General features: G+C 38.4%; 1 protein-coding gene across 4 annotated transcripts in view; it reads left to right on the forward strand.

The window, feature by feature from the left end:
• The window catches only part of BBS9 (Bardet-Biedl syndrome 9), a 417,433-nt gene extending 403,640 nt beyond the window's left edge, over positions 1–13,793 (forward strand). For all 4 annotated transcript variants that reach the window (XM_067562493.1, XM_067562496.1, XM_067562494.1 and 1 more), the window contains one exon: positions 9,908–13,793. In XM_067562493.1, the coding sequence (XP_067418594.1) occupies positions 9,908–9,948 (41 nt within the window). In that variant the 3' untranslated portion in view covers positions 9,949–13,793. The remainder of the gene's footprint in view (positions 1–9,907) is intronic.
• The last annotated feature ends 303 nt before the right edge of the window (positions 13,794–14,096 follow it).

Consider the following 14,096-nt stretch of genomic DNA (forward strand, 5'->3'; position numbering starts at 1 on the left):
ACACTGTGTGAGGTTAAATATACCACGTGTATTAGAAAAACCTGGGCACAGCAAATTGATTTTTATAGACAGAAGTTCAGCCTTAAATCAGAACTTAACTCCCTTTGTTTACATTAAACCTTAACATTGCTTTAATGTAGGTTAGCTTGTTGTAGCTGATTTTAGCCTATCATTTTGTGGTACAATAGGGATGGAGGTGCTGCTGCAAAAGTATTGTGCTCTAATGGCAGGTCGTTAGTTGGTACCTGGTATTTTGACTAAAATGTTACTGTGTTTCTAGTTGCTTCAAATCAGGTCCCTAAGTTGTTTTTGTAGATGAATGTAACCAATTTGAGAGGGTAGTAAGATGAGCTCCAAACAAACTTTAAAGAAGTCTTGATATAGGCTGAAGTTCACTGATTAAGGGATTAACTCTACTTGCAAAGTGAGTTTCTAGTGGAACATTGGTTAGGCAGGGAGAATAGAATAAGGAAATTCATGATACGTTTACTACTTGCGACTGAGGAATGTTGTATGATATAGGAAAGTTAACTTGCAGAAGACAGCTTAAGCTGTTTGTATTCAGCATGAGATAAATTCTGTCCCCTTCTCCAGTGGAGAACCCTCTGGCACTGGACCAGGCTAGTTCTATGTAATGGGAGGGAGAATCTGGAAAGACTGTTCAGGGGATAAATATGCCCTGTACCGCAGCTCCTTGATTGTTCCCTACAAGGCAGCGCACAGGGCCATTGAGTGTGAAGCTGGGATGACATGCGGATGGGGCTGGAGATGGGTGTATATTCTGAACCTTCCGCCTCTCCTTTCCCAAAACGGGACAATGTTGAGATCGCTGAGGCTATCGCAGCCAATGGACTGGAATAGCCTTTGGGTTTGTTTACACTGCATTGTAAAACAAGGTCTCTGGGACCCGGGCTTGTGGTCTCATGTTTCCAGGCTCATGCTTTAATGTGCACACTGCATTGTAAACCTGGGTTTACAATTGCTGGACCTGAGTCTCACAGCCATCCTGTAGTGTCCATATTGCATTAAGCAAACTTTATGACTCGGGTCTGCAGCTTGACCCTGTGTCCACTCTGCAGAGTGGCAGGGCTTGGACCCAAGTTACAGTGGGACTTTGGCTCTGATTCACCCCTCTAGCAGGGTCCTAGGACCCAGGTCCTGAGTGCTTTCTGACCCTAGTCAGACTGATTTGTGTGTGGACGGAAGGGGGCCTTGGGCTCACATCTGTGCAGCGTAACCCTATCCTATCCTTTGTGAGCATCTCCACTACCACACGGTGTTCTGAGCGAGCGAATCCTTCCCTGCCCTGAACCTACATAGCACCCAACTGAGATACTTGATCTGGGTGCCAAGGAAAGGATTTGTCCCTTTCTATGCTATAGACGAATCTTGTGTATTCAAAGTGACACGTCAGCGGTGAAGTGTGCAAACAATTTCAGTGAGAGTTTTGTATATGTATACCACATGATTTGGCCCTAAATTGGTAATAACTAATGTCCTTATGTCCAATCATCACATGTAAACCACCAAAATGAGTTGTCTTTACCTATATATTAATTCCAGGTTTGATGGTTTTTTCAAAATGTGTGTGTCACAGAGCAAACAGATATATTGGAGCTTTCTTGGGTTAAATAAAACATGGACATATTCGTAATGCAAAAGAAACATTCATTTCACTGCTGGGTTTCTCTCATCAGACTCCTCTGTGGAGGATCACAACATTGAACACATTGTCAGATACAGGAAGAGAACCATCCAGCTCCTTGGGAGTTTTGTCACGTTGAGGAATACCTTTCTTGATGTACAATTATGAGATATTTTGATTAATTGAATTCTTATTGTTCTCTGTATCTAAGACAGGCAGCAGAAAGACAAAGGAGGATGTAAATAAATTGTGCTTGATTAAAAATACAGGAGACTGAAGTCCTTAATTAACAGAGCAGGTACATCAGAGTCAGAGTCAACCTAAGCTTTTTCACACCACCCTGCCATATACCTCCTCTTTGATTTGAGATTTTTTTTTTAATAGCAAACTTACAATAAAATTTTAACACACTTCATTGTATATTACGTATTCAGGATCAGATTAATTTTTAAAGAACCTGGCTAAAGATTCTGGCTTGCTGGGTGGGGATCTGTCATCCCCTGATTATGCTAAAAAGGGTGACCAAATTTCTAAATACCAGTCGTCTTTTTGGTGTGTTTCTTGTGTACGTACTTGGTGTGAACGTTTTTCCATTACAAGGACAATCCCTATTTTGTTATGCCACAGTTCCGGAAGAAGTCACATTTCCCCAGTAATGTACAATACAAAGTCTTATTGCTAACAAAAAAGAAATGAATTTGTCATTCTATTTAAAATGTAGATCCTTTACTGAAGCATTCAGTAAGCAGTTCAGTGATCTCTAGGAAGCTGGCATTTTGTCATAAGATGATTTTCTCTAAGGTTATGTCTACACTAGCACATTTATCAGTCAGGGGTGTAAAATAAACACCCCCTGACTGACATCAATTTTACTGGCAGAAGCACTGGTATGTGCAGAAGCACCTGCCGACATAGCTACTGCTGCTCATTGGAGGTTGTTTAATTATGCTGATGGGAGAGCTTTCTTCCATCGGCATAGAGCGGCTACATGGGAGACCTTATCTGCAGTAGTACAGCTGTGCCACTGTAAGTTCTCTAACATAGACATAGCCTAATTTGGTGGTTCTGCTGAGGCCCAGCTGCACTCATTGGCTGTCTGGCAACTGGGAAGCACAGCTGCAGGCCCTCATTGCTGATACCATTCAAGGTGCAGTGGGCAGTTAACACCTCTGCAGTTGTATGACCAAGCTTGGCTTATTATAACGAAACACTTTTCACAAAACAGTCACTCCATATCTGACCCACTTAGTTCTCATCCTCAAAGGAACCCTGCGTGACACCTTCAAAAGCTGGGAGCTTAAATTCATAACTACTAAATATCTTGGATTCAATAAAGACACTGGATTTATGGCTCATTATAACCATCTGTCACTCATTAACCCTCCTTTGTCCTATGACTGTAAAGGTGTTAACTGCCCACTTCACCTTGAATGTTCTCTTGCAATATGTGTTAACTCCTTATGCTTAACGATCTGTTCCATCTTGTGTTTAGCTGTGACAGGATGAGAAACTTTCCCAGACCTGAAGAAGAGCTCTTTGTAAGCTCAAAAGTGTCTCTCTTTCACCAACAGAAGTTGATCCAATAAAAGATATTACCTCATCTATCTTGTCTTTCTCATATTCTGGGACCAGCACAGCTACAAGAACTTGGGAAATTTCAAATAGTCATGACTATCAGCTGCAGCTATTATGGGCTATATTCAAACAAGTGACCAAGAGGTGAAAAGCACTCTCATTACGCATACTATGGTCTATCCAGCCTCCTAGGACAGATAGAAATCTGATGAACACTTTGTTGTCATTCCTTCCACTTCCCAAAACAGAAGTAGAATAAACTCTTTGAACCGTACAAGTCTTTTGTGAATGTGGCAGTCCTTTCTTCCCACTCCTTCATCTTGTACTATGCCCTTTTCAAAAGCACAAGCCCCGACCACATTGGTGAAATCATATGTATATGAATATTATAATGAATCGGTGACTCAAAGAGGGTGTTGTTCACTCTTAGTTAGCTCTTCTACATAATATGGTGTTGAACACAGAGTTGAATTCTATTTCTATAGACAATTCTCTTAAAGTAGTCCAGGAAACAGTTGGTAAATAGCTTCATTTTAACCATTGCCATGATCTGTCTTCATAACGACAGTAAAAATTTCAAATTTATACCAATCCCCTAGGCACTTCAAGCTACTCAGTCACAGTTTTCTTGGGATTAACAATTTATTGTTTCTTTCTTAGACTTGCTGAATCACCATTTTGGCACATGTCCATGGGAGAAAGATTACATGTTAAGGAAAGGGAAGTTACATTTTTTTCCTCATACAATTTTATAGAGATAATGAAAATTCTGAACAATAGATGGATGGAGTTCTTTGAAGGAAATTATTGTGATTATTTCAAGCATAGCTAAAAGGTGCTGGGAAAAGTCTAAGTCTTATCTTGCTAATAAAGAAGTAAAAATAACTATTAACAGCTCTGGTCATTTGATACATTTGCCCCTTTCCTCCTTCCAATACTTTATGAAAAACAGTGATTTAAAACTTTGGTTTATTTGAAGACTATTTATGTATGGTATAGGAATAGCAGTATAAACTGTCCATGAAACTGTGTAGCATTCCCCACCCCTCTCCTTTGTGTGCGGGAAGTGATGCTTGCTTTCTATACCCTAATCTAAAACCAAAATAGCTGTTATAACAGTCCTGCCCTTGAATCACCATATGAAATAGAGGTTGGGAAGTATTGAATATAGTAGATCAAGCACTTCCAAACCAGCTTTTGGCTAAGTTTTATGCATGGTTGAGCAAACTAATGTACACAAGTATCCAGGATACTCAGCCAATAATTCATGAGAGTCCAAAATATTCTGCTTGGAATAAATCATAAGAGCCTAGATGATAGGGCTGGAGAAGACCCCTCCGGTCATCCAATCCAACTCCTTTGCATCTTCTTCTATGATATTTCCACTAGGATTTCATCTGATGTATCTTTGAAAATCTCTAATGTAGGTGACTCAGCTACCTCACTAGTCAATTTATTCCATTGCCTATTGTCATGACTCTTAAATGTTGTCTCATGTCTAACCTGAATGCTTCTGTCTTAAGTTTTGCACCATTATGCCTTGTTTGACCAGTTCATGACTACAGAAGACAGTCTTTTCCTCTCCCTTCTGCAATATCACTCAAGTATTTGTAATTGGCTTAAAATGGCTTTTTCCCACCAATTATATGAATAATTCTATCAAGTATTTTTCAAATGTCTTCTAGCACTTTTAGAGAGACAAGGTGGGTGAGGTAATATCTTATATTGGACCTCACCTACCTTGTCTCTTCAATATCCTGGGACCAAGATGGCTACAGCAATGTTGCGTTCTAGAACTTTTGTCATTTCATTTGGCCTTCTTTGAGCTTTCTCTCATTCTTCAATCTTTTAATAGTGAGGGACTAAAAACTGCACTCAGTCTTTGAAGCATGGATTTCTTGTTATTACAAATGATATCTTTGTAGTCAATGACCACCTTTAAAAACATTTCCATTGATGGTGAATTAACATAACTGCGGTATTCTGCATACTTGGTGTATAGGAAATATCTATGAACTTTGTGGAGACATTTTCTAATTGTCAAATGCAAAGAATGGTTTTCAGGACTGTCATTGAGCAGCTGAGGATGGCTTCTCTTTCTTACTATATCAAATTCAATGTTTAATCATTTGAACTCCCAGTGTACTCCTTTAAGGTGAAAATTACTCCCATGCTGAAGCCCTATTTTGAGGACCCCACAGCAAAGGGATGAATTTCTCCATTACTGTTTTCTAAGTAAGAGTTTTCCAGTTTGTAGCTATGTGGATTGTTAATCTTTGTATGTATAATTAATGTATATTTATCCATGACAGTCTTTGCAGATTGTTTCTGTGGGCCACTGGTGATCCGTGGAGGCTTTCTTGGTGGTCTGCAGAATGAAACATTTGAGAACCACAGAGGGACTGGGAGAGTGGAAAAAGACTTGACCCAGATGGGGACTCTTTCTAAATGAGCTGGAGAATCATTGACCTACATTAATGATCTAGAGGATGGGGTAGATTGCACCCTCAGCAAGTTTGCAGATGACACTAAACTAGGGGGAGTGGTAGATACCCTAGAAGGTAGGGATAGGATACAGAAGGACCTAAACAAACTGGAGGATTGGGCCAAAAGAAATCTGATGAGGTTCAACAAGGACAAGTGCAGAGTCCTGCACTTTGGATGGAAGAATCCCATACACAGCTACAGACTGGGGACCGATGAGCTAGGCAGCAGTTCTGCAGAAAAGGACCTGGGGGTTACAGTGGATAAGAAGCTGGTTATGAGTCAGCAGTGTGCCCTGGTTGCCAAGAAGGCTAATAGCATATTGGGCTGCATTAGTAGGAGCATTGCCAGCAGATTGTGAGAAGTGATTATTCCCCTCTATTCGGCATTGGTGAGGCCGCATTCAGAGTATTGTGTCCAGTTTTGGGTCCCCCACTACAAAAAGGATGTGGAGAAGTTGGAGAGAGTCCAGCGGAGGGCAACAAAAATGATTAGGGGGCTGGAGCACAAGACTTATGAGGAGAGGCTGAGGGAACTCGGCTTGTTTAGTCTGCAGAAGAGAAGAATGAGGGGGGGATTTGATAGCAGCCTTTAACTACCTGAAAGGGAGTTCCAGGGAGGATGGAACTAGGCTGTTCTCAGTGGTGGCAGATGACAGAACAAGGAGCAATGGTCTCAAATTGCAGTGGGGGAGATCTAGGTTGGATATTAGGAAAAAGTTTTTCACTGGGGGGTGGTGAAGCACTGGAATGGGTTACCTAGAGAGGTGGTGGAATCTCCATTTTTAGAGGTTTTTAAGCTGCGGCTTGACAAAACCCTCACTGGGATTATTTAGCTGAGGTTAGTCCTGCTTTGAGCAGGGGGTTGGACTAGATGACCTCCTGAGGTCCCTTCCAACTCTGTGACTCTATGATTATTTTAAATCTTGCATCATATATTTCTGTGTATCTGCATAAACTTGACAGAGCATCCTGATGATGAACCATCCTGATATTAATTATCTATTGTTCCATAATTTGTTGTCATATGCCAGTTTAATCAAACTGCATGTTACATGGTTCTCCATATTAAATAATACTGAACATTGAAAAATACAGGTCATAGCTGGCAAGACTCATTGTTGAAGGACACATTTTAATACATTCTTCCATGAGAAGGTTGCACAATTTAATACTCAGATGTAATTTACCCCTCAATACATAAATACACTTCACCCATAATTTATTTGTTTTATGACCCTTTACTCATACAGCATCTAAATTCTTTAAATTTGTATTTGGTACTGTATCAAAAAGATTTGTGAAATCAAGATAATTGTGTCCACTGAATTGCATTTGTTCCGCAAACCAATAATTATATCAGAAAAGGCTAGTACATTTGTCTGAAATAATCTACTCTATTTCAGGAATTTACATTGTTTATCATTAACACTGTAATTCATCATGGCCATTTTTAGAAATAGCAACCTGATGATTATGGGAAGAAATCAGTGTCTTGAAAATATAGTTATTGAGGCTCTTGAGCATTACTTTATATCCCAAATAATGATTTATTTTTTATTTTTAGCACAGAATCAGTGCATAGAATCATTCAAGATACACACACGAAAAGATGTATTAAGTCATTCAGTCCATCTCCCTGCCCATAGATCTGTCCCCTACAGATCAGATGTCTTCTGGCCTACATTTTCAAAAGTATCAAATGATTTTGTGGGACTCATATTCTGGGTGCTGAAATAGAAACATATAAAAGGAGTTTGATTTTTCAGAGGGTGGATGCTCAGCACTTTCTGAAAAATCAGGCACTTTTAAGGTGTCTTTAGTTAGGCACCCACAATTACTAATCACATCTGAAAATGTAGGCATTTAGGTTTTCTGTCCAGTCTAATTTTAAATGTCCAAATGATGGATCTTTTCCCTTGGGAAACTATTCCAAAGACTACAATATCTCAGTGTCAGGAAATTTTTTCCCGATATTTAGCTAAATGTTCCCTTTTTTAATTGCATGCTACTACTACTTCTTATACTCTCCTGTCGAAACATAAATAATTACCCTCTCTGTGCTGTTCATGCCCTTCAGATATAGACTATCAAGTTCCATATCTGCCTTTTTGTTGTTTCTGAGCTAATCTACTAGATGCATCTTTAGGTTCTGTAAGATTGTGCAGAAGCCAGTGTTTTCAGACACCAAAGCCCACTGAAGTCACTGGGAGTCTTTCCATTGATTTCAGTGGACTTTGGATCTGGCCAGTTTTTAATATCTTTCTGAAGCCAAACACAGTATTTCAGATGTGATCACAACAGAGTGGCATGATGCGATGTCTCTGCAGTCCTAAATTGCGTTGGTCTTTTTTTTGCCTAAAATCATGTTGCACGCTCGTGTTTAATTTGCTGTAATCTATCACCTGTAGGGCTCTTTCAGCCTTAATGCTGCCGTGTCTCTAGCTCCCGTAAGTATGTGTGTTTCAGATTATTTATTCCCCAAATGTATATCATATTAAATCCTACTTTGTTTTCTGTCCATTTTGCTAATCTCTCTGGGCGCCATTGCATTATTTGTTTCTCCTTCTCATTATCTGCAGCTCATCTCGGTTTTTGTTAATCTGCACGTGTACTTAAAATGCTGCTGACTCCTAGGACAGGGCCTAATGCTGATCCCTGCAGCACCACAACATGTGCTACGTGCTAATAGTTTTGAACAAAGGAGCTACCATGCCAGAGATGATCTTTGTAAACCCAAATCAGCTCTCAACATGGTATTTTTAATCGTCCTTTGAAACAATAGACAATTTGGTGAAGGGACTCTTCATAGCTTCTTAGGAAATTAAAGCTCTTGCTGAGAATCTATTGTATCACCAAGGTCTTTTGTATCACCGTGGTCTTGCTCTCTATTTGCCTCTCAGGCATTTTGCAGCTTCAGTCACAAAACTGTCAGTAAAGTTTGTTCAACTTCTTTCCATCACACCCAGCTGTTCACCGACATGTCGAAATCCCCTACTAATCCCCAAAAGGCATAGCCAGCCTAAAAAAATGAAAATCGGAGGGCTTGTCTACACACAGAGTTACACCAATTAAACTGAAGGTTTGTAATTTTAAACCAGTTTGGTTAAATAGGTGCAAAAGGTTGTGTGGACATGCTTATGGAGACCTAGTAGATAGAGCAGTGGACTGGGACTTGGGAATCCTGGGTTATTTTCCTGGCTCAGCCTCTCGTCTCCTGGGCAAATCACTTCACAGCTCTGTGCCTCAGTTTCTCCATCCATTGCATGGGGTTAGTGATACTGACATCCTTTGTAAAATGCTTTGAAATTTATGGATGAAAGGTGCTATATAGTAACTACACATTATTATTATTATTTTATTTATTTTGGTTTGAATCAGGCTTAGTTTGGTTTTGTTTAAGTTTACAACACAACAAGCCACTTTTAAGCTGAAATAAGAGTGAACTCACAGGAGTTTGCTCTGGTTTAACTAAACCAGTTTAATTAAACCATGCAAATTTGCATTTAGACAAGGCTTTAATATGATTATTCACTGTTCTCTTTTTCCACATTTACTTCAGTCTGGGAATTTTTGACCACTTACTCCCAGTTTCTGATTTCCTTCAGGTTCACTGTTATGTCGATTTAGATCAAATCCAAATTTGACTCACCTCCTCTTGTACTGTTGAGGTTTTAAAACAAAAACATCAACAAGGCTTTATAAATGAAACTTCTCCAAGACCAGAAGTTTGCTAGATCAGTTTCTCTAAAGTGTCAGCCTTGAATATACAGCCATTTAAAAAGATGCATCCAATTAATAAATAAAGTGTCTGGTTCTCCATTGCTGTGCTGCTTGCATAGTCATTAATACCTGGCAAACAGTGAGTAAAATGCTACTAATTGTAGCATTTTATATCTACTGGACATGTGTATTCCATGCCCTTTTTTCCTGTGGACAAAGTAGTATGTGATCACGTAAGTTAAAGAGTTTATCATCATGCATATGCACAGCAGGGCCAAATTAATCTGGTATTTCCTCACTTTGAATGCTTCATTTCATAACTTTAACATTCCCTTAGCATAGAGTTTTTGTATGTAATAAATTATTTCCTCTAGCTATAACCAAGATTTTTCCAAATTCTGGTGGAATCAACAATGCATTGCATATGCTTGCCAAGTATAACCCAGTTTTAAGCATCCTCATCTTTCTTTCTCTCCTTTAGGTTTGTCCCAGGCTGCACTAGAAGAAGCAGAAAAGCCATGAAAATCTGAAGAGGATCCTCAGGAGGTTTTTTCTATCTGATGTCAAATGCATTTACAATGCAGTGGTACCAATCCATGTTACTCTGTTCTAAATGGAGCCTTCAGAAGGAGAAGGCCCCACTAATTATACAAAAAAGTTTATTTGCATCAAATGGATTAAATCTCCTTGCCAACTACTAGTCTTAGCATCCATTCTGTGGATAAAGCCTAACCACTTATCAAACTGTTGTAGCAAATATTTGTTAATCTGCAATATCAGCCTGTCATATAGATCCTGTTGACTGATCAAAGACTGTTTACACACAGTTAAAAGCAACCTTTGTTTCATGGGATGTTTTATCTGATTTTTAAGATATTCTGTTCTCTCTCTTCCTTTGAGATTACATTACCATTTTCTCATAATGTCACAGTTTGGACAAAAGATAGCCATCTCTTTTCCTCCTCTGCTAACCAATCACAATTTCCACACAGCTGAATTCACCACCAGGAGAAAAGCAGGTAATTCACCAAAGCTTCTCTGTTCCCCCCTCATCCCTGATTTATACTTCTGCTCTCAAAAGATATAGAGTAAAATATGGTTATGTCCAGGGCACAATGTTTCCTTCCCTTTTTCTATTTAATAAGTCATATTGAAAAAAGTTTATATTGTAAATACCCTAAGCACACTGACACATGGATCTTCTTCTTATGCTTTTTACTGACACATTAAGTATGATGATTCATGTTATTCTAATGAATCAGTCTATTCTGGTGATTATGAGTGCCTTAATTTTTGTGAACCCAGTTTGAGACAGTTCAGATGGGGTCTGATTTTCAGAATGTTTGAGCTTTTTGAAAATCAATTCCTATTAAAGTGTCTACAATGGGACACCCTAAAATGAAGGCGCCCAAAATCATCTTTGAAAATCTTGACCTAGGTTTTTGAAATGTCAGGCACATAAATGAATTATTGAGAGTAACATGGATGCAGTGTCAGTGTAAAGAGGTATGGAAAAGTCTGAAGATAACTGAAGTGTGGCTCCAAGTGTAGAAGATATGCAGCTAACCTCTGCTTCCTTGTGGTTTGGCCTCATGGTGGATCATAGAAAATTACAAATTCCATCCTCTTTGGCAGCATATATGAAATGAATTGTTGGTCTCAGCTTATTTGCTGGTGGACAAGTGTACACATTGCAAAAGCTGCCATCAGACTTGGCATCTTTGTTGTCTATCTAAGCAGAGACACCAAAAACTTGGTCAACATAGAGTTCACTGTTCTAACTTTTCACCCATAGAAGAGATCCCTCCAGCTCAGTTGTGAAACCTGTTGGCATGGGTGACAATTGCAAATATATACTCCTACTATCTGTGCTGTATCTGTTCTGTGGAGAAAAAGGGAATTTTATTCTCCAGGACTTCCAATTCAGTAACTTTCATGAGCCCTAAACCTATTTTCAACCCTTTTCCCTTCTCTCACCCTCCAAAAAATCATTTCCTCCATCCTGTACCAATTGAGCATTGCCAGTTAGCCCCCCTATGCATATCCCTGGTGCTGCTCTAACAGGAGTACCAGTAAAGTTTATATCATTGAAGTTGTCTTTTTAGCAGACTTTTTAAATGGTGCCAAACAGGCCCTGGAGCTGGAGTGAAGCTGCAGGGCTTCCATCCAGATGGCACTGTACCCAGGCATATCTCAGGGAGCTGCAGATCATGGGGGCCAAAAACCTTCTTGGGGGAGCAAATTCCACCCCTCTGGCATGGAAAGATTCTCCTTCCTGGAGTGTTGTTCCCTCTCTGTTCCTCCCATATGCTTTCCCCTAGGAGGGCAGTATCTGACCCATTGTAAGGAGACTCTGCTGCTCTGCTAAAATTGCACAATAAAATAATCTCCTGTAGTCTCTATACACACCTCAGTGACCAAAGAAAATCCATGGGGAACTAATCAATTACTTTAGCTATTGGGCTTAAACTTTAACCACAGATCTCAAATCTTCTTTTATGCTCTTTCAGTGGCTGCTAGGTAACCTAGATAAATCAACTGCAATTATTATTAAAAATCCCTTCACAGTACCGTAGAAGTGCCATTACACTGTAGAATATGGAACCAAAGAGTCCTGTACTATTATATACATATATACTATATGTGGAAAAGAAAACTATAGTGCTTTAATGGGATATGTTACACTGTAATAATTATCATTATTAGGTCTGATCCAGGCACCCAAAACTGTCATTCACTTCAGTGGGAGTTTGGGGTAAGCAATGAGTAGAGGTTCAGGTCAATTGCGTTAAATGCTTCTATTTATATTACATTTATTTTACATCAGTGAAACATGTTTGCATTGGTGTTGCTTCTGTTTGCCTATTTTACTCCATGCACTGGGAAGGGAAGTTTCTATGGAGAGTCAACCCAGAACAATGTTGAAGGGGAAAAAACCATTGATTTTAAAAAAAAGAAAGAGAAAATTGTGCATAGTAGTATTTTATGGTCTCTTTATAATGTGATAAATTATGCCATTCAGTAGTATCATCAGGATTTAAAGTAGAGATATTTGCACTGGGTACAAAAGTCATTTGTTTTTCCCGTGACCAAATAATCCAGGTAATTCAGAGGAAATAAATCACTGCAATTTAGTGGTTTATAGAACAGTGCAACAGGAAATAGTATGAAGAAGCTCTCAGCAGTGCTCAGAGTTAGTATGATTATTTTTAAAATCTGATCTTTGTGGCTGGAAAAAAAAAATCAAGGGCAAATTACAAGACATTAAAAAAAAATGTTATCCAAGCCAAAAATATAACGGAACCGCTACAATTTTCAGGGGACCAAATATTCAGTTCTCAACATTAATGTTTCTGAGGCAAAGTAAGATAGGCTGACCATGTCATTCTATAATGTACAGAACTTTGCACCAATATTCTGTCAGTTCTCTTGCTAGTAAGAAGACCACATTATTTCAAAATGAGGTTGGAATGTAAATACAGTTTTCTTATCTAGAATCCTAATTATTTATACTATAAAAGAGTACTAATCTAAAAACTCTTATTTTCATTCAACCAAACTTTAATATGCACAGTGTCTATGCTTAATCGAGTTATTTGAAGAGAATGTTATATTTTTATGTGGTTGTTAAAGCAAAATAAAGTTTAAGCAATTTTATTAAAATCAATTTTAGACCTAACTAAATGGAGAAATAGTGAGCGCATTGTGACATTTTAAAACCATCCTATCAGTACCAATAGAAAATACAAACTATTTTTATTGTGCATAGCTACAGCACTTTTACATGCATTTTCTAAAATAAATCATAATATGAAATGAAACATACATTTGATTTTCTTTGAACAGTTGCATATTTTGTAAAATGTATTTGCTGAATGATTTGTCCAAGGGCCTTTTCTTCCTTTCACTTGTCCTTGCGTTTTCAGAACAACACACAAGTAGAATTACTTATCAATTGACCAAAATCCGGTTGAGTTTCTGAACGTTTGGACTCAGTTTCTCCCTTGGGGTTTGAATATAATCCTGAATTCAAACCAACAGACCCTTGTAGTTTGCCTATCCCCACATTGATTCTTCTGTCCAAATAATATTCAAGACACGGAATAACAACATTTCTATATTTCAAGGAACTGGATATCGCTGTAATAATAATGTGTTTTCTCCTATTCAACATTTCCTATACAGACTATATTAGACATATCTGAATGTTCTTATATTTTGTTCTTTTACTGCATATGAAAAGTAAATTATTGCCATGAACTAAGGTAGGCTGAGCAGAGATTGTAATTTCCATATGGCATCCTTTCAGTAGAAAAAAGAATTACAGTCTATGCATCATGTTGAATAAATATCTTTCCTTATCAAAATATCCTGTTTACAAAGTCTTTATTTAAAAAAACAAAACAAAACTGCAAAGGTACTTGGACAATATATGGTGCAGTTCGGGTGCCAAACTTCTCTTATTGCTTTGTGTGAAGTTAGTTTTGAATTTCCGGTTGCTTTGTATACAATTACTTTTTGACACAAAACTTCTGTACACTGACTAACCTGTAGCACAGCAGCCTTCCAATATTTACACTTAGTTTTCACATGCACTCTGTAGTTGACTTAATGCCTTTGCATCCCTAGAGATGCTTAATTTGCAAAGCATGGATCATGTTTATTCATAT

The sequence above is a fragment of the Emydura macquarii genome, unplaced genomic scaffold (assembly GCF_026122565.2).
Source record: "Emydura macquarii macquarii isolate MOO-44397 ecotype Brisbane River unplaced genomic scaffold, CSIRO-AGI_Emac_v2 contig_2432, whole genome shotgun sequence".
Classification (NCBI taxonomy): domain Eukaryota; kingdom Metazoa; phylum Chordata; order Testudines; family Chelidae; genus Emydura; species Emydura macquarii.